A 21,397-nucleotide genomic window follows, 5' to 3' on the forward strand; every position below is an offset into this window, starting at 1 on the left:
AAACTTGACAGTGATTAGGCAGGGGGTGTCATGAGACCATTGCTCATTATGATGACCTGTATCATCTCATTGTTTCCTTGGGACTAACTCCCTTTGTCCTCCAGACACAGCAGAGCAGCTTTGCAAGGGTGAGAAAAGAAGCCGCATAATGAACATTTGTCCTTGCAAGCAGAGGGTCCTATTAAGTGGCCTGGTAATTCACTTGAGCCAGCCCTTGTTTGTTCAGTTAGTAAATAAATCATCTTTATAAATGTGGCCCGGGTTTGGGTGAACATACACAGTTGTATTTCCTTTTAATCAAAATAGGGCTTAGCACAGCTTGAAGTGTTACCTTTGTATTTTTTTTTTCTTTCTCAAAGGTCTCAAGCAACTCGTTTCCGCTGGCACCAGCCGGCTCCATTTGACAAGCAGCAAACATGGGCTATAGACAATGTCTACATTGGGGATGGCTGTATAGATATGTGCAGTGGCCATGGGAGGTGCACACAAGGGAACTGTGTGTAAGTATAACTGTTTCCCTCTGGTGGGTAGTGCTGTAGATTTTCATTCCCATTTTAGTGTGTGATTTCAAGGAAATTGCTTGGAAGAAGTATTATTTTTAAAGAAAAGCAGAATTTCTTCTTTGAAACAAGCGAGGCACCAGCATCACTTGGGAAATAAAATTCTAAGAGGAGGGTTACGTGGACATATGGGAGTGTATGAGTGAATCCCCTTTGACTTCCTGTGGGCCAGATTTTCCTTTGAGATACATGCCCGTGCTGATGACAATGTAGTTTGGGACTGCACCAAGGAGAATTTAGACAGAGATGGTGCTAATCCTTTCCCCAGCTCCGTGGTAACCAAAGGCAGTGTACAAGCTTTTCTATCCTCTAGGTTAATGTCATTTACTTCCCTTTCAGCACTGAAATATGTACATAAGGCATTGCCTGGGTAGGGCACAGTCCTCTTTGGAATGATTTGCATCCTGAGGAACAAAGATTATCCCTGGAATTACATGGGGCTTTCACTCCAGTTCCCTATGCCTCAAATCCTGTTCCTTGTACCCAGCCCAAGCAACTGACTGGATGCTGGATATTTCTTCACCAGGCCAGTTTGCAGCTACTCCAGCCTCAGGACTGGTGTAGGCTCAATGATCTAATGCCAAGCTACATGCTAGCAGCTTCCAATGGAACCCTGCTGTCCCTTCTTCCCCCCAAAACTCCTTTTGTGACAGTTCATATCAAGCCCCACAGAGCTAGACATGCAGCTACACAGGCTTCTAAAATTCTTCCCCCCGGCAGCAGAACAATACCCATTCTCCTGAATTTGGGACTCTTTCCAGCCACAAATGGCAGCAGAAATTGCTCCTAGCTGCATAATTTTACCATTCCCATGTTCATTAGAAGGAAAATCCATTGAGCCAAGTGCAACATAGACATTTTCTGTGTCTGCCTCCCTGCTTAAGGCACTAAAGAACCAAAGTACATCTCTCTGTTGAGATATATTTATATAATATCAGGCTATGTCTTTATGTTTGTCTACATTTTTGAAACACTGACTGAAAGGTGGAAAGGTGCTTCGGAGTAGCAAGAATCTAGGATTGTGAAACAAGCTACAGTAAAAGTATCTGTCCTCTATAAATTTGACTGTAGAAAATGATATACAGTTCTAGCACCAAAAGATGGTTAAACTTATTTGTTTCGGCTTGGCATGTTATCGTGATTAGATTTGTCTACCAAAATACCATTTCTTTTAATGATAAAGTTCAGTGTTAGACATGTCTTATATATCTGGTGTATTATCAGCTTGAATTAAAACCATGCACATCCAGGTCTTTACACAATTAACATATCCTGTTTAACAGTAACAGCTTCAGAAAGAAGCAGCAGGGTGACATCTCCAAGCATTTGCTTGTAGGTGAGACAAATGGCCTCTTGCTCCCCTGAGCTGGAATAAAATGATTTTAAGTCTTGGTGTAGAAAATGTTTTCAAACGAGTTTACTCTGTGTTTGTTTTCCTTTGCAGCTGTGATGAACACTGGGGTGGGCTCTATTGTGATGAGCCAGAGGCAGCCCTTCCAACACAACTTAAAGACAACTTCAATCGAGCCCCATCTAATCAGAACTGGCTAACAGTAAATGGAGGGAAACTGAGCACAGTCTGTGGAGCTGTGGCATCTGGAATGGCTCTTCATTTCAGCGGGGTTGGTGTTTAACTCTGTGCTTAACTCTTGCCTGTTGACTGTACGGATGTGGTTGATTTAGGAAACTGAATAAATAAGTAACCTAAAAAAAGTATTAGAAATAAATCGAAAACGTATATTTACTTCCTTGATGAGGGTCATGTTCTGGCAGACTCTGCATTGGTGCCTGCCAGAAACACTACAGAGAACTGGATACATCTCTTTCAGCTCATCCCATCCCCAGCACACAAGGAGAGGTCAATGTGCAGGTTCTCTGAAACAAGCCATAGAGGGGCCTCCAGAAATGAGCATATAGAGCACAATTGTTCTGTCTCCTGAGGGTCTACACATACCAGACTGTTTACTTTCATGTTACTTAAAGTGTTTTATTCCAGCTATTGTTGAATAGATGGGGATGAGGATTTTTGTAATTGAGATTTAAGAAAACAAAGATACAGTGGATCCTGAATATTGTAAACATATAAATATAGATAGCAATTTGTGACAGTAAATCCACAGCTCACATCTTTCAAGATGAAAAATAATTGAAATTATGTTTGCAGATCAAATAATTAATTATTCTGTTTTAGCATTAATTATTATGTTGTTACATGGGACTACAAATTGAACTGTAGACTCATGTAATATTTTAAAGCTTTTTTACGAGGTAGAATTAGCCTGTTTATCACTATGTAGTCTAGCCATTTTTGTGTCCATAGAGCTTTGACAAATATTAACTAATTAAGGATTACTGTTCTAAAGCAAAACCATTTTTGTTTTAAAAGAGTAATGAATGACATTATGATCCTAATTTTCTAAGAGCCTCAAATTGGTCTCTAATTTTCTTGCCTGAAATTTTTCAGCCACAACCAGTTGTGAGCATAAGTAATAGAGTGATGGTATCTAACAACCTTTTCAGCCTGCAATTCTGTTAGTTAGACATGCAAAGCTGCAGGTGCAAAATTAGATCCCATTTTTGGAAATTTTGCTCTGTGTGTATGTACAGAAAATCAGATCTCCTTCACAAATTAAAAAAATCTTACATATGACACTTGTGATAAAAAAGGGATATAGTATGTTCCATTCTTCTGGCAAAATTGTTAAATTGTAAATAATCATTTATGTTTTAAAAGAGAGACTAATTGGAGAAAGTCCAGAGAGCAACAAAAATTATTAAAGGTCAGGAAAACATGACCTATGAGGGAAGATTGAAAAATTGTATTTGTTTAGTCTGGAGAAGAGAAGACTGAGAGAGAACATGATAACAGTTTTCTAGCACATAAAAGATTGTTATAAAGAGGAGGGTGATAAATTGTTCTCCTTATCCCCTGAGGACAAGACAAGAAGTAAAAGACTTAAATTGCAGCAAGGGAGATTTAGATTAAACATTAGGAAAAACTCAGTAACTATAAGGGTAATTAAGCACTGGAACAAATTACCTAGGAAGGCTCTGAAATCTTCATCCACAGGTTAGAACAGGTTAGACAAACAGTCAGAGATGGTCTAGATAATACTTGGGGCTTGTCTACACTTACTGGGAGATCAACGAGCGGCGATCAATGCATCAGCAGTCGATTTAGCGGGTCTTTACCCGCTAAATCAACCACAGATCGTTCTCCCGTCAACTCCTGTACTCCACCGGATCGAGAAGAGTAGGGGGGGAGTCCCGTCAACATCCCATAATGTGGACCCCGTGGTAAGTAGATCTAAGCTACGTTGATTTGAGTTACGCTATTCATGTAGCTTAGATCGAATTTCCTCTGTAGGATAGCCAAGGCCTTAGTCCTACCTCAGTGCAGGGGACTGGATGTCCTAGCGAGGTCTCTTCCAGTATTACATTTCTATGATCCTATGATTCTGTGATTATTTTGGTTCAGTCTTATGAATCCTTCCTATTAAGACGATTGGCCTTTTAAAATACCACTTCATTTCCATAAAACAACTGAGTAATGAAATAATTAAATGTATTTTTCAGTAATATATTCATTGAAAGCATCACTGTCACAGCCTTGGTGATTATCTTAACTGACCAGCGACACCAACAAAAATGTGGGGTTTTTTTCTTTTTTTTTTAGGGATGCAGCCGTTTATTAGTGACAGTGGATTTAAACCTCACTAATGCAGAATTCATCCAGTTTTATTTCATGTATGGATGTCTGATAACTCCTAACAATCGGAACCAAGGAGTTCTCCTGGAGTACTCTGTGAATGGTGGCATTACTTGGAACCTCTTAATGGAAATTTTCTATGACCAGTTCAGCAAACCCGGGTTTGTAAATATATACTTCTACTAATTCGTTCTTTTGGATTTTTCATAAAGAATCTGCCCTGATTGCTAATATTGCTGTATGTAAATAATCTAGCAAACATTTATATACCTGATTAACTTGTGTACTTAAAGATCAGCATGTGTGTAAGTGTTGGCTGGATTGGGCCTCAAACATTAGAGCAATATACCGTCAGTTTAATCAGATGGAGTCTGTAACAGCCAGTTACATTGGTGAATGGTTGACCATTATTCACCAGTAAATGTTAAAGTAAAACTATAGCTAGTCAGAAGAGTTAATTTGATTTATAAAAGTCCATACTATTTTTAAATTACATTGATTTATAATCTGATTTCTGATTTGCTAAAGCACAAAGTAGATCTGTTGCCTAAACAGAAGGTCTCTGCCACATTTAAGTCTTATTTTAATGCTGACGTGGGACTTAAATGATGCACAGGCCTTGGACTGGCCCTCAGTGCACTGATGAATTACTTCCTAATATTACAAGGAATCAGTGCCATTCTAACCCATGTCTGCATTAGTCATTTGCTATAAAGGAAATAAGGTAATTGCAATAAAACATTGTTATATGATCAGTGTCTCCAGCTTTGTAAATAAACATCTTGATTAACATTAACATTAAATTAATATATTGATTCCACTTCAGCATATAATTTCTTTAAATGGTTATGACTCCCTGATTCTCTGCCTGGCTCTGGAGCAAGTTAGAGCAGTCCTCTAAACCTGCTTCACTGGCAGTGTTCCCCAAAGGGACTGCCCATTTAAGCATACCCAGTACACACTATACTCTGGCTACTCTTCCTCCCTGTCCCTCTCCACTCATAATACACTGCCTGTGCCAGATGCTGCTGGGACAATGAAATAGGAACCAGTCTTAAAGGCTCTGTGTCCATTGAGGAGGAAATCTCCAGCAGGGAGAGCTAGGGTTAGATTCCGCCCATTTGCACTGTAGGGCAAATAAGATGGACTAGGTCAAAGAATGTGGCCCAACGTTGTTTAGAAGCCCCATTCAGCTTATTTAAAACTTTGTTTTTTCTTTTCAAAATTCAAGAGATTAAGATGTGGCTGTCACATGACTTACCTCCATTATTATATTTTAGCTTTGTGAACATTCTCCTCCCTTATGAGGCGAAAGCTCTCGGAACCCGTTTCCACTGGTGGCAACCTAAACATGATGGCTTAGATCAGAATGACTGGGCTATTGACAATGTGCTGATATCTGGCTCTGCTGATCAGAGGACAGTGATGTTAGACACTTTTAGCAGTGCTCCACTCCCACAACACGAACGTTCTCCTGCAGATGCAGGACCCACTGGAAGGATCGCTTTTGATATGTTTACAGAAGACAAAACGACAGGTAAAAGTTTGATATCGATCAGAGCCAAAGAGCAGGAAGTCAGTACAGCTACTTCTAAATCTGATCTTGTTAGTGTCACCACAATGAATGTCAGAGCCTGTACCGTACCTTTTTTTTTAACCAACATGTAACGAACTGCTTTTAAATCTACAAACTGTGCATGGAGGGAAAGGGGGAAGGAAATATGGGGGGGAAGGAAATACAATTTTTAAAGAAATCTTGCAGTCAGTTTTTCAAATAACCATTAATTTATACAAAATAGTTTCTTACTAGTGAATTTACTTATGAGACATTTCTCTTTAAAGAAAAAGAATTATCTAGATTTTTTTTCTTATTACTGCACCCGTAGCACAGTAGAATTTTATGTTATTGTTTCTAGGAACAAATGTTATTTGACTGAATGCCACATTATTCTAAAAGCATTTTCTACACTGCGTATTTGTTTCCTATTTTGCAGACATTTGCTAGCAACGATTTTTTAAATAGTTACCCAGCGGATTAAATTGTTGAGTTATAACTAGTAAAATATAAATAAGGAAATATTTGTGCATGCTAGTGGGACTAATTAGTTGAAGATATTATGGTATTGTGTAGGTCACACATGCTCTGATTGTGCAATTGACTCCACATTTGCAGACTTCTGCATTCACAGATCTCCATTCAAGTTACAAGGGTTTGCCCACAGAGTCAATTGCAGGAGCTTAAATTTGTTTTAAAAAGAGAATATTATTTAGTACCTTATTATTATATAATAAGACAGCAATGTCATGTATGCCACATAATTGCAAAACATTGTGAGCAATTCTCAGGTCCTTAATTCTTATGCATTAAGATTATAAAAATTATAAAAGGAGTACTTGTGACACCTTAGAGACTAACAAATTTATTTGAGCATAAGCTTTCGTGAGCTACAGCTTATTTCATCAAATGCTTCCGATGAAGTGAGCTGTAGCTCATGAAAGCTTATGCTCAAATAAATTTGTTAGTCTCTAAGGTGCCACAAGTACTCCTTTTCTTTTTGCGAATACAGACTAACACGGCTGCTACTCTGAAATCACCATTAAAAATTATGTAAACAGGTTTATGGTCAAAGAATAGCATGAGCTGTTCTGAATGTTAAGTATAGACATATGAGAATGATGAATATTAAAGTACTCTGGAATTTTTCAAAGAACAATACTAAATAGTTTGTACATAGTTAAAGACGTAATCCATTGCTCATCTTTAGTGTTTAACACAGTTTACTGTTTTCTTTATGTAATGTTGCAATTATACAATATTGACTTTAATATTTGTTTTCAAGTGAATGAACATTGGCTGTTCCATGATGATTGCTCAATTGAAAGATTCTGTGACTCTCCTGATGGTGTTATGATCTGTGGTAGTCATGATGGCAGAGAAGTTTATGCAGTCACCCATGACCTAACTCCTACAGAAGGCTGGATTATGCAATTCAAGGTAAAATCTTTATAATCAAAATACTCTGCATAATTATTCTAAAACAGCCTGTTTTCCTCAGAGCAGGACAGATTTACAGGAAACAGCCTGATATGTGTTGTATTGACCAGGATGTCTGCACCACTGTCCCCTGCTGAAAGGCGTGACACTGCTCACGTATTGTTATTGTTACCCTCCAGTGGTGAAAGCAGGCTGTCAGTGTTGATGTTACTGACAGGGTACAAAGATAATCCTGAGTTCTGTTTCTGATGGTGTAGGTGTAAGAACATGATGCAGCTATGGGATTTGTTACAGATACACCAAGTGTGTTTTGTCATATATGATTAGTGAAGTGACAGCTAACCAAAATTTACACATCAATATAATTTACTTGTCAGCATACAAATTCCGAGTAATTGAGCTTCATGTTGTTTTCTCCTTGGGGGTTGGGTGAGCCCACTAACAGACCATGGGTCTAGACTATAGCTACGCCTCCTGTATGGTCACTGTCCCAACATGTGGGTTGAAAAAGCAGCCACTTTCCCTCCACATCCATTTAATGAGGATTTGGAGCTCCTGAATCAGTGTAAGTACAGTTCCAGCGCACCCAAGTCAAACCTGCCCCATATGGCCTCTTATATACCAGACTATCTGAACCCAGCATAGAGAGGCTCTACCAACATACAGAAGTTGCTGAGGAGCCCTCTGCAGCTTCTCTGCCCATGTTTCCCACGTAGAACATCCACAAGGGTTAAGTGATGTGAGGGAACTTGCACAGGACTTTTCACTAAGGGGGAAATGTCACCCTTTATTATACATTCCCCTGTGAAATATTAGTATCTTAACTTTTGCTGTAGTGGGATAGTAATAGGATGAGTGCAGCTTGCGTGATAGGTACTATGATTTGGTGGATAATGCACCAGACTTGGGAGTCATGAGATCAGGGTCCATTGATTTGTAGTAGGATTTTGGACTCAGTTTCCCCATTTGCACATTGGGATTAATGATGAGATCTATGGATGGCAAGTGCTATATGAGTGCTGCTAACTGTTACTACTGTAATTTAAAGCATAATCTCCAGTCAACATTCTTGCTGAAAAATCTTTAAACTGTAATCATCCCTCCAGCTCTTTATTGATACTAAGAACTGTTACAATACCAACTTACGTATGCTTTTTATCTATATTAGATTTCTGTTGGATGTAAAACTTCAGAAAAAATTGCACAGAATCAAGTCCATGTGCAATATTCCACTGACTTTGGTGTGAGTTGGAGCTATTTAGTTCCGCAGTGCTTACCTGCAGATCCAAAATGCTCTGGGAGTATTTCACAGCCCTCTGTCTTCTTTCCAACAAAAGGATGGAAAAGGATAACTTATTCACTGCCTGAAAACCTAGTGGGCAAGTAAGTATGAAACAACTACTCACATTACCTTCGGTTCAGTGCAGAATTAAAGGGGGACTAAATAGTCTGAAAACCATGGCTATGTGTACACTTCCTTATGCAAAAGATCTGCTCCATGGCCTCAGTTCAGGAAGATACATAAGAACCCTGAATAGTCCTATTAATATCAACAGAACTATTCATGTGCTTAAAGTAAGGCATGTGCTTAAGAATCTTGCTGAATTGGGGCCTCTTTGTCTATTCGGAGTCCTTAGTGCTGACTGATTTTAAAAAGGGGTTTATTCATTTATGCTCCTGTTTGACATGCAGGGCCAACATTGCTTTGTGAGAATGGGCTGGATTCAATTCTGGCAACACCAATGGAATTTTTAACTAGATTCTAATTGCATATGTTTTTAGGCAGTAGAGGTGCACAGCTGTAACTAAGGGCAGAGTTTGGCCCATTGAATCTTTATGGTGAGCCAGAAAGAGCACAATTTTGGTTTAAGATACTTGGTTGAGTTTACAGAGCTAGAAATGGGGGTGGGGGGAGTTATTTACTTGTAAGATGAGTAAACATGACATGGAAACAGAATGAACATGGACTCTTATGATGCAACATTTACAGTCACTTTTCAAGGTTGCACTACTCTTCAGATTGACTGGGTATTTATATTCATACTGACATCATTTTTTTTCCTAGGATGTCCTCCGAAGTTCAAGAACTCCCCCCCCCCACACACATTTTTTCCTCTTCTTTTTTTCAATGTGCCCATACCACAGCAACTCTCTCTCTTACATAAAAGGGTTGGAAGAGGTTCTCTTCAAAGCTGCACTCCAGAAGAGTTTGCTGAAAAGCACTGCAAATTCTTCCTTCCCAGCAACTGAGTAATCTGCTTTTGCATCACTCCAGCCCATGCCACCCTAGAAACAAGAGATCCATATCAGATTTCATGTTTCTTTGTGGCTTCTCTCTTCTCCTTATTACAGTTTTGCTGGATGATGCACTTCCACACTTTCAAAGAAAGGATAGAAGAGATTTGGCTTTCTATAAACATAGGGCAACAGAGTGATAATGAAAATTACCTGGGGTTTTTTCTACCAAACTTAAGAATGATTCATGGTCTGAACAAATTGCAAAATTATCCTTTCTTGTCTGCAGTCCAGAGCTGTACTGCATATTCCAATCTGTCCAGAGACCCAAACTGAATTACACGGGAAATTTTGACTTTAGATAGTGAAAAATGCTACCCAAATTATCCGTGCATATTGCAACAATATATTTTTTCTAGTATTAAGCACTATTAATTGCATTATTTGAATAATCCTTTTAAAATTAAATCATCTCAGAAGAAACTAGAATAGAATACTTTTTCCTGTCACCTGTTGACAGTGGCTCTCACAGATCTAGCCCACATATTCTATGTGATCTCTTATACAGGACATAAAATGGATTCCTACAAAGAATGCTAGGCATCATTTTAAAAATCTCTGATCCTAAATGTGTCTGATTTTATGCCATGAATAGTCCCATTGTGTTCAGTGGGGCTACTCACAGGATTAGGGCCTAAAACAGAAGATTTATACTGGAGTTCAGATGAAACATCTCTTTCTGGTTTAAAAGAAAATAAAACTTTTTTAAACTGAAAACTAGAAATGTGCATTTTATTTAGTTATAATCTAGTATAGTTTAAATAACAACATGTTAAAATGGAATGATCAATGTTAATTAGAGGAATGACTAATATGCCTTATAGAAACATTTTAATTAACATATCTCCTGCTACAAAAGTGTCTTATGATTTGTTACCCCATGAAGCGCTGTTCATAAGCATATGTATATAGTGTACATTTTTCATATGTGTAAAGTTATCTTTTTACCTGTATCTGTTTTTCTTCATTCTTGTATGTATAGTCCAGTGAGGTTTAGATTCTATCAGAAGTACTCAGATATTCAATGGGCCATTGACAATTTCTATCTGGGACCTGGTTGTTTGGACAACTGTAGGGGCCATGGCGACTGCCTGAAAAAACAGTGCATCTGTGATCCGGGGTACTCTGGTCCAAACTGCTACTTGACTCAAACTTTAAAGGTAACTTAAATGCATATGATAGTACTGCAAACGTTTGTTACAGAGAAATTGAATCAATGGAGCTTTATAAAAAACAGAGATGCACTCCAACTGGAATTTGGGGTCTGACTCCTCTCAGATTTTTGAGATCCTCAAATATACATTCAGATCTGAACTGTACAGCTCTGGATCATCTATTTAAAAATATATCATTTATGTATTCTAAAGAAATATTACCTTATCACTAACACCAATAATTACACTATCTTTTCCTTCTGAAGTAAAAAAAACCATGAAACTGCTATTTAACAGTTGCAGTACATTGCTATGTGTAAATGAACAAAACAGTTCTCAAATACAATACTAATAAACCTGCTGTTAGTTCCTGGACACAATTGCTGTTCCAAATTTACCAAGACCAAGTATCGAAAACTCATCTTTATAATAAAGAGGGAGACAAAAGTAAACAAGGCACTGAACTCCAGATGATATGAAATTAATTTAAGTAACTTATAAAGTTTCATGTAATTTTAATTTTCTACAGTTGTACTCTACATCCCAGGTAAATAACTTACTGCAACAAAAGGTGAAATGGTATTTGTGTAGCTGAAGATATTTAGATTTGAGATGACGGTGTGCAACATGTACAGAGATACAGCAAAAGAGTACAGTGTAGGCAAAAATATGCTTTTAGGACTTTAGCAGATGTCTCCAATTTAAAATACTGTTTATATTTTGAGAAAAAAACTTTAAGAATTCCCAAACTGTATTAAAATTACAGTATTCACCTTGTTCAGGTTTTCTGAACCATATTTATACATGATATTGTATGTACAGAATCTACAGAAGAGATACGTTGGTTGAACCACATTTTTTCCAAAGGAAATGCAAACTACACAAGATTTGAATTTATGTGCTATTTGAATTATTCATATTATTATTTATTATTATTAATGGTGGTAGTGGTAGTAGTAGTATTTTAAGGTACCGGTTACGTAAATGTAAATTAGTACCACATCTTTATAGGAAATGGATCAATTTCCCTCCTTTCCACTAAGTTTAAAGCCATTTACTTCTCATATATTCAATTTAAGGATTTACTTGCAGAACATTACTGATATGGCCATTTTACAGGCTATTACTTTTGTTATCCTGCCAGAAGAGGTGACTCTTGCAACACACCCAACATGGTGAAATGTAGAAACAGAGGCAGCTCTAGATCATTTAAGGGTAGCTTGTAAACTAATTCCTTCATCTATGTCTTCATTTATTTGTTATTTTTTATTGATGATGTGTGACTGGTATTTAATATAGGGTGAAATCCTGATTCCATTGAAGTCAATGGGAGTTCTGCCATTGATGTCACTGAGGCCAGGATTTCATCCCTGGTATTATTTCAGCTCCCTGATTAACTGACTAAAACTTTTATAAATAGGAAGATGGAACTTCGAGAGATTCCCAACTGGGCTTTGTACAAATACCCATGGCACAAACCATTACATAAACATATATTCACAAGTAATCCAAGACTTGCACTTTCCACATTCACTCATGTGTACAAGTACTTGTGGGAAGAATATAAAAAGGGTCACGAATTCCATCAAAATAAATAATCTTTTATTCAAAGTAATGTTTGTGAATATATATATTTTAGTAGCTGCACAGCACTGGTCAGTGTATACATATTTTTAAATATTTAGGGCTCAATTTTCCTCTCAGTAGAGCCTCAACCAGGCCTAGTTCAGTGTTGCAGGTGGTAATAATTTCAAGTTTTGGGTTCACAATTGTGAACTGATACAGTCACTGATACAGTCAAGATGTCTGACTACATGCTTATATGCACTGCAAGGCTGGGACCATGTGTCACGGTATACTTGTACAGAATCTAGCACAATGGAGCCCAGATTCTAATTGTGTGTCTGGGCACTACCATAAAGCAAATAATTGCAAATAGTAATTGCTCCCATATATCAGGCATTTGAACATCTAAATGACCCTATTTGTGCCCACAAAGCTATTGTGTCTGTAAAAGGCTGGTGACCCTTAACTCACACACAAAAAAAGCAAAAAACATGTTACGGTTTACATGAGTATTTTAAACATACTTATGTTTGCAGTGTTATCAGAGCCATGTTTAAGAGAGACAAGGTGGTTGAGCTAACATCTTTTATTAGACCAGCTTCTGCTGGAGAAAGAGACAAGCTTTTGAGTTACATGAACCTGAAGAAGTGTTCTGTGTAGCTCGATAGCTTGTCCTTCTCGCCAACAGAAGTTGGTCCAATAAAAGATATTACCTCATCTAACTTGTCTCTCTTAAACATACTCAGAAAGTCAGTTCTAGCTGGGTTCATTAGAAAAGCTAAAGAGTAGGATGCCTCTTCATGGTTGTTCCTCAGATGTTGTTCCTCACATTCCTTCCTGCAGACTTTCCTAAAGGAGCGCTTTGACAATGAAGAAATTAAACCAGAATTATGGATGTCCTTGGAAGGTGGAAACACCTGTACTGAATGTGGGATTCTAGCAGAGGATACAGCTTTGTATTTTGGAGGTGATACCGTGAGGCAAGCTGTCACTCAAGACCTGGACTTGAGGGGTGCCAAGTATGTCATGTTACCCAGTAGAATTTGACATAGCTAATAAGTTGTAATGGAGGGCTTCATTAAATAATAACAGAACAGGAGATGAGACAGTTCAGTGGACTGATAATAGGAAATGGAGCCTTTTTATGCGTGGGCCACCACCAGAGTAGAGTCAGCTCAGGTAGGCAGTGACAAATAGTTCTTATTCTTACGGTCAATAGGGGACTTTTCACTGACTGTATGCAATGAGTTATGTTGTTAATATATTATTTGTGTAACACCCACAGTATGCTTGCTGCTTTGTAGATATATAAGAGAAGGTTCTTAACCTACCGAGTTTACAATCTAAATAGACAATTTACAGACAAAGGTGTGGGAGAGTAGTGTGATGAATTGGTGGTCTCAGTATAGTTTTTAGTGTACGGGTAACTACATCACAACCTCACCACCACAGTTGGCACTAGGTAGCACATGGGTTGCTAGTCTCAGCAGAAAAGCTCAGAACTAAATAGGTATGGGGGGAAACAGCATCTGCAGAAGATTTTGGTCTCCAGGAGTGTATCACCGGCACATTTCACAAGCACTAAAAAAAATTTTTTTTAAAAGCCAAGCAAAGTTGTTTACCTCAAAAATACAAATTATGTTTAGTAATGCTGGACTACAGGGGAACTGGATGTAATCCCATACATTGTTGTAACTGGGAGGGGTATGCATTGTGTTGAAGGAAGACAAATATTCAAAAATAATTCAAGAGACTCCCTCCTTTGCATCAAGGTGTGGTACATAGCAGCTAATTCAAGCCTATTATGAGGCTTCTGTAAAATGAATATGAAGCATTTAACACTTCAACATGGCCCAGGGAACCTCCTCCTGAGGTCTCTCCTCACCCCAAATCAGGGGAGTATGGGAAAGCAGTGGATTTGCCAGATATTTAAAGAAACAATTCTCAGTGATAATTCATAACAAAGAGCCCAGTCCTGGCAACACTTACACACATGACTGGCTTTTCCTGGCTATGTAGTCCTATTGAAATATGGGAACATATAAAAAATAATGTGTTTAAAGTCTTGCAGGATTGGGGTTGGCTTTTAACAGTTCATATTTCTCAGCAGTATATTTATTGTGATAACATTGAGTTGCCCGGTGGCAAGACAGCTGTGAAATATTACCTCTTGTTCATTAGCTAAAAAGATTTTACCTTATTTGTTTAACATACACAAGCTAGATATATTAGATGTGCAGCTTGTGTACACATGTGTGTCCGGAACTTTAGCTGGTGTAAAGCAGCATATCTCCATTAAAGTAGGTGAAGCTCTGTCAAAGTATGGCAGCTAAGAATATGGCCCATAAGATATAGGAGACAATACCATGTTAGTTTCATCTGCCCACCTCAGTCTATCACTTTAAATAAGGTCTCACTCCTTCTGCTGAATTTTTTAATTTTTGCATGTAGTTCTTCACTTCCCTTCCTTGTGTTTTACTGATATCACTTCTTATTTTCATTCAGTTCCCTGGTTTCCCTCTTTAATTGCACACACAGATTAATATTTTTGTGTACACAATTGCCTGTTTGCACCTACAGATGCATATTTTGCAGGATTTATTCAGACACTTGTTTTTGAAAATTTTGCCCTAAGTAAACATCACTTTTCTAATAAAACATTTCAGTATATTGAGCATTTTCAATCTATTTGTTGGCAGAAAACAAATCTCTTGAACTGTGTTTGGCAACAAATCTTCCATATTGTTAGTGTACACGGTATTCTGTGAGTAACTACCAACATTTTTTCTTTCAGATTTCTACAGTACTGGGGAAGAATTGGAAGTGAAAACAACATGACAACATGCCACAGACCGACATGCAGGAAGGAGGGAGTTCTGTTAGATTATTCAATTGATGGAGGCAAGTCAACATTTTAGTTGCATCCGAACAAACTTTTTGTGTATATTCAAACACTGTCATGTTTGAGAAATATGCAGAATTAGATCTAACTTAAATATTTAGGATTAATTATTCAGAACTATAATCTACAGTTATTAAAGTGTATTTTCCCCTCCTATAAAATGGTTTTTGTTTCAAAAGAAACTAGATCCAATCCTGGTACTTATATTCACATAAATAATCCCATTGACTTTAGTTTGACGAATCACATGAGTAGCAATAGTATTAGAAGTTAAGGTTTTCCCAGCAGATCATAGATATTATCTTATGACTTTCTATTACCTTCCATTAATTTTTAGACAATTTCTACCTTATGTTGCTTTACTAATCCTGAATCCTGTCATTATAGGCATATCTTGGATTTTGCTTCATGAGATGGATTATCAGAAATACATCTCAGTCAGACATGACTACATACTTCTTCCAGAGCACGCTCTGACCAATACAACTCGCCTGCGCTGGTGGCAACCTTTTGTGATGAGCAATGGAATTGTGGTTTCAGGCTCTGACCGTGCTCAGTGGGCACTAGATGACATACTAGTTGGAGGTGCTGAGATCAATCCCAGTCAACTAGTAGATACATTTGATGATGGTAAGGGAGGATGTAGCAAGCATTCTGTTATCTGATTTAAGAAGCCTGTGTCAGCCTGTTTATTGAACTAAACAATTGTTAACTGAAGGTCTTTCAAATGCACATTTTAATTTATTTTTCAACTGTACATTGTTTTCTTTTTATAAACAATTACAAGGTTGATATTTTATTGCTTATGTTCATTTTAAGGATTTTTTTAAATTTCACTATGATTTTTTTTAAATCCAAACAGTTATAGGACAGTTCAGTTTATTTCATCTAATTACCTGGATTTGAAAATTCCCACTATGCCATATTTTTAAAAAAATACTAGTATTGAAATCAATTTAAACTATCTGACTAGGGCTGACACTTTAAGACTCTTGGTTACTTATTTACCATATATCATTAAAATGTTGTACATAATGACTCTGTGGATTCAATACTAAGCCTACATGTTTGCTGAGACATTCCAGTAATGTATGTAACTCATGTTAATAGAAGGAACTTCCCATGAAGAAAACTGGAGTTTTTACCCTAATGCAGTCAGGACTGCCGGATTCTGTGGCAACCCCTCATTTCACCTCTACTGGCCAAATAAAAAAAAGGACAACACACACAATATCCTGTCCTCCAGGGAGCTCATTATACAGCCAGGATACATGATGCAATTTAAAGTAAGGAAAACATTCTCTTTATCCAAAGTAAAGCATACAATAAAAATTCACCTAATTTGTCTGTGGAATGTATTACAGTTTCAAGTAGAATATAAAATTCAGTAGTCTGTTAAATATTTAATAACTTGTTTGTTGGAATGCCAGGAAATACAGTAATAGAGTAAAAAACATGGGGTCAGAATGATTGCATAAATGTATGCAGTGTGGTAGCCATGTTGATTCCAGGGTATTAGAGAGACAAGATGAGTGAGGTAACATCTTTTGTTGGACCAACTTCTGTTGGTGAGAGATACAAGCTTTAGAGCTTATGCAGACCTGAAGAAGACCTCTGTGTTAAGCTCAAAACTTGTCTCACTTACCAAGAGAAGCTGGTCCAGCAAAAAAGATATTACCTCACCCCTTGTCTCTGTATAAATATTATTTCAAGCCAGGATGGAATGATTGTCCCTTTACTAGGGGTTGCTAGAGGTATTGATTGCCTGATTGCTCTCTACTGAAGTGAGTGGCAGCTGGGTCTTATGCAGAACAACTATTCTTATTCTCATATCTAAGTGAGATGTCATTATAATAGCAGCTGCTGGATGGTTGGGACAGGGAGACAAAGACTGACTGAAACTGAACATTAAGGCAAGATTAGTAAGTCCAGTAAGATGGAGATCTGGGGAATGTGCATGCCATTGTCTATCAAAATGAGCATTGAGAAGAAAGAAACAATTCCTACCAAGGAACAGGCAGAAAAGGAGAGACAGAGTCAGAGTTGGGCAGAAAAATAACTAATGGGATATACTGAAAATCTAAAGGTGCTAAAAGTAATAGCCCTTTTTGTTACTTGGTCATCTATCATGGAAAAATGGCCCAGAGAATCAGCAAAGCACCACTTGATGTTACTCTTGATTTTTAGCTGGATTTTTGAGTGAGGCCAACACATTTTATAATCAATACAATGTAGCTATTAAATTATTATTGCTATTACTTTTTTGTATTGCAGTAGTGCTCAAAATCTGCTAGGCATTTTCCAAACAAAAGAGAAGACCCTGACCCAAAGAGCACACAGGCTTAAAAAACAAAGACAGGATGTAACATATGAGCAAAGCGATAGGCTGATAGACATATGTGTCTTCCTAGTTACATTTGCTTCTTGGTCTTTTGTTGTTGTTTTTAAGTTAAACACCTTGTTTTCCATTTCTGCCACAAATTAACACCTTCATCTTCTCACACAGCCATTGCCAGTTTTAGGGCAAGTCTATGCTACAGCGCTACATCGGCAAAGATGCACTGATGCACCTGCACCACTGTAGCGCATCTGGTGAAGAACGCGCTATTCCGATAGGAGAGCGCTCTCCTGTTGACATTATTACTCCACCTTGGCAAGAAGTGGAGGCTATGTTGGCAGGAGAGCATCTCCCATTGACATAGCACCTGTGTGGATAGCGTGAAACTTGCATCACTTGGGTGGGGGTGAGGCTTTTTCATACCCCTGAGCTACGTAAGTTAGATCAACATAAGCATAGACCTGACCTTAGATTCAATGTCTGTAATCCACTCCCTCACAGCATTTGACCCACACACACACAATCCACCACCTTCAAAGTTACCCCAAGGATGAATTTCACCTACTGTTACTATTGTATATAAAGGGTGTAGAAAGCCTTGTATATCAGTTTCACAGGCGGTCATCTTACTCAATCAGCCATCTTTTATTTAGATTTCAGTGGGTGTGATTTGTGTTAATCCAGAGAAGATGTTAGGTTCATATTATTAAGTTCTCTTCCCTTGGCTAAATTTTGCTCCTGAATTTCCTATATTTTCTGTGCTCTCCTTACTGCTACAGATGTTATTTCTAAACTAAGGATTCAGTTCTCCTGTACAGCTGCAGTGAGGGCACAGGTTTTGAAGCTGCTCAAATTCAGATGTTTCTGTTTGTTAGCCATTCAGTAATATGTCAAGCGTATTGAAGTCTCTGAACTTGAGCATCACATAATGTTAAGAGGAGTCATCTGTTTATTTCCTCAGACATACAGCACATTTCTGTTTGCAAAGCCTTTTAAAACGATTTAACCCAATGAACCTGAGTATACATCAAACTGTGCAGGCCAAGATTTTCATGAATAGTTACCTAAAGTTGAGTTCTTCAATCCATATTTAGGCACTTAAATAAGTGACCTGACTTTCAAAAGTTCTGAGCAGCCAGCAGTTTACATTGACTTTCATAGGAGCTGCAGGGTGCCCAGAACTTTGAAAATCTAACTATTCATGTAAGTGTCTACATGATTTAGGAGCCTAAGGTTAGGCACCTGTTGTTGAAAATCTTTGCCCTAGTTCCAAATGCATTCTAAGTTCTAGTACCTAGGATGGCACTTCCCTTTCTATTATTGTACATTAGAATACAAAAGATGGACATTAGTCTCAGGTTACATGGTATAAAAAGACCCAGATATCATTATTAATATTTCCAGTCTTATGCAAAGATCCACAAAGGCAGCAAAGTTTGAAGTGGTGCACACTTTAGTTTTTAGTGTATTTTTGTTAGGGCAGGGTGTTAGATCTAAGTTTGCAGTCTTCTAATTCTGTATCTTTAGAAAGAAAGGACAACCGACAGTTCATTAGGTATTGCATTAAATGTCCTTTTGATCTCCCTGATCTAGCAGTACCTGATGCATTTTATTTGTGTTTCAGATTGTGGTTGGTTGTGAGGCAACTTCTTGTGGTGACCTGCACTCTGTAATGCTGGAATACACTAAAGATGCCAGGTAAGCTGTCTCGATAATTTACCACAAGATATTGCAAGACCAATGACATTGTACCTGGAGTTACAGCTAATGAACATATTGCTGGTAAACACACACACACACACACACACACACAAATGTTTTCGAAGTATCTCTTGTTTTAGTATGTCGTGCTCTTTGATAAAGGACTATAAATTTTGGGCTAAAGCTATGCTGTACTAGAAGCCTTGTGATGCTAATTTGTAGTTTAACTGGTGACATTATTGTCTCCTGCAATGTAGAATAATAGGATATATGAATTACTTCAAAAAGTTGGGCCGTATTTTGAGCTTAAATGCCTTTTGGGTGAAAACAAGACCATGGAGCAAATCCAGTATAAAAGGGCTCTTCTCTGACCTCTAAAGGGAAGGACTAAGGAAAAGAATTCTCAGTCATAACCTATAATATCAGGTCACAGGGGCTCCTGGTCTCTGCTTCCCAAATCCCCTTACCTGCACAGATGTATCACAGCATTTGCACCCTGTGGGAGGTTACCATGGCTACACAAAGTTTGCAGACTTTCACACTCTATTTGTGATTACAATGCATGGAAATTATTGCTGAAGACCATTTGTGGTTTTTTAAAAAGAAATATTGCCATGACCTCTAGTAGGTTGCTAACTTCCCTTTCATTATTATTTTCAGTTGTTCTAACAACATATTTTCTTTGCTTCCTATAGGACAGATTCATGGCAACTTGTCCAGACACAGTGTCTTCCTTCCTCATCTAATAGCATTGGCTGCTCCCCATTTCAATTCCATGAAGCTACCATCTATAACTCCGTCAACAGCTCCGCATGGAAAAGAATAACTATCCAGCTGCCTGATCATGTCTCATCCAGGTAGGTTACCAAAAGGTCAGCTCACTTTGGAGATATCAAACTTCATCTGTCTAGCTGGCACTGTTAGTATGGAACAACTGGTGAATGTAAAGTGTCTCTCTTTTGTCTGGACTTGGAAATGATACATAATGGACACCTTTGGAATTGCTTTTCTTTAATAAAAACTGCTACTGCCAAGGATTAAATACCCATGACATTCAGGCTAAAGATTGCCATTGTGACACAATCATAAGGCCTCATCCTGCAAATACTTATTACTTTGAGTAGTCCATTGAAGCCAATTGGGGTAGTCATGTTAGCAAGCACTAATATTGGTAGTAAGTGCTTTCCGGGTTGGGATTTATAATTGTAGACCAATGTAAATCTTTAGACCGGGTGTTCTCAAACTTCATTGCACCATGACCCACTTTTAACAACAAACATTACTTCACGACCCCAGGAGAGGGGACTGAAGCCTGAGCCCACCGAAGCCCCACTACCCCAGGTTGGGGGGCCAAAGCCCAAGCCTCACCGCTCTGGGCAGGGGGGCCAAAGCTGAAGCTCAAGGGCTTCAGCCCCAGGCAAGGGATCTGCAACCTGAGCCCTGCTGCCCAGGGCTGAAGCCCTCAGGCTTTGGCCCTTGGCAGTGGGACTTGGGCTTCAGCCCTGGGCCCCAGGAAGTCTAAGCCAGCCTGGCGACCCCATTCAAAGGGGGTCCGGACCCACAGTTTGAGAACTGCTGCTTTAGACTCAGAGCAGTATTTTCAAAAATAGAAATCTGAAATTAGGCTTCTAAACCCATCTCCTGGAAACTGATTTTTGAAAGTGCTGAGCACTCAACAGCTCCAGTTTATCTTCCTAGGAGCTGTTGGGTTCACAAAGCTTTTGAAAATCACAAAAATGTCTAAATGTGCATTTAGGAGCGTAACTTCTATTTTTGGAGATCTTAGCCAGAGGCTCTGTCTACGGCACAAGCCAGGGATGTGACTCCCTTGGTTGTGTACACACGTTTGCACTGGGTCTCATCAAGCTAGCGCGAGTATAAATAGCAGTAGAAAGGGTAGTAGCAGTGGAAGCACGGCAGAGTTCAAACCTCATTGAAACCGGGAGATACGTACTCAGCTGTCGATACCTGTGCCACCGCAGCTACACTGCTGTAAATAAGCACGCTACTTGATGTGAGCTAGCACAAGCATGTGTACACAAGCAGGGGAATCACAGCCCTATCTGGTAGCGTAGACTAGCCAGAGTCTGCTATCTATTTAATCTTAAAGCTGCTTAACTGAAGGCCATGGGACCACTTACAGAAGTGTGCCCTAGAATGAGTAGTAAATGTTTGCA

At 38.4% G+C, this 21,397-nt stretch overlaps 1 protein-coding gene across 2 annotated transcripts in view; it reads left to right on the forward strand.

Annotated features, from left to right (window-relative positions):
- Positions 1–21,397, forward strand: part of RELN (reelin) — a 455,243-nt gene that overhangs the window by 410,386 nt on the left and 23,460 nt on the right. For both annotated transcript variants that reach the window (XM_038377914.2, XM_038377905.2), the window contains exons 47-59: positions 360–500; positions 2,005–2,182; positions 4,237–4,430; positions 5,550–5,806; positions 7,110–7,264; positions 8,433–8,647; positions 10,542–10,719; positions 13,123–13,298; positions 15,074–15,180; positions 15,569–15,811; positions 16,292–16,467; positions 19,144–19,217; positions 19,916–20,077. In XM_038377914.2, the coding sequence (XP_038233842.1) occupies positions 360–500; positions 2,005–2,182; positions 4,237–4,430; positions 5,550–5,806; positions 7,110–7,264; positions 8,433–8,647; positions 10,542–10,719; positions 13,123–13,298; positions 15,074–15,180; positions 15,569–15,811; positions 16,292–16,467; positions 19,144–19,217; positions 19,916–20,077 (2,256 nt within the window). The remainder of the gene's footprint in view (positions 1–359; positions 501–2,004; positions 2,183–4,236; positions 4,431–5,549; positions 5,807–7,109; positions 7,265–8,432; positions 8,648–10,541; positions 10,720–13,122; positions 13,299–15,073; positions 15,181–15,568; positions 15,812–16,291; positions 16,468–19,143; positions 19,218–19,915; positions 20,078–21,397) is intronic.

The sequence above is a fragment of the Dermochelys coriacea genome, chromosome 1 (assembly GCF_009764565.3).
Source record: "Dermochelys coriacea isolate rDerCor1 chromosome 1, rDerCor1.pri.v4, whole genome shotgun sequence".
NCBI lineage: Eukaryota > Metazoa > Chordata > Testudines > Dermochelyidae > Dermochelys > Dermochelys coriacea.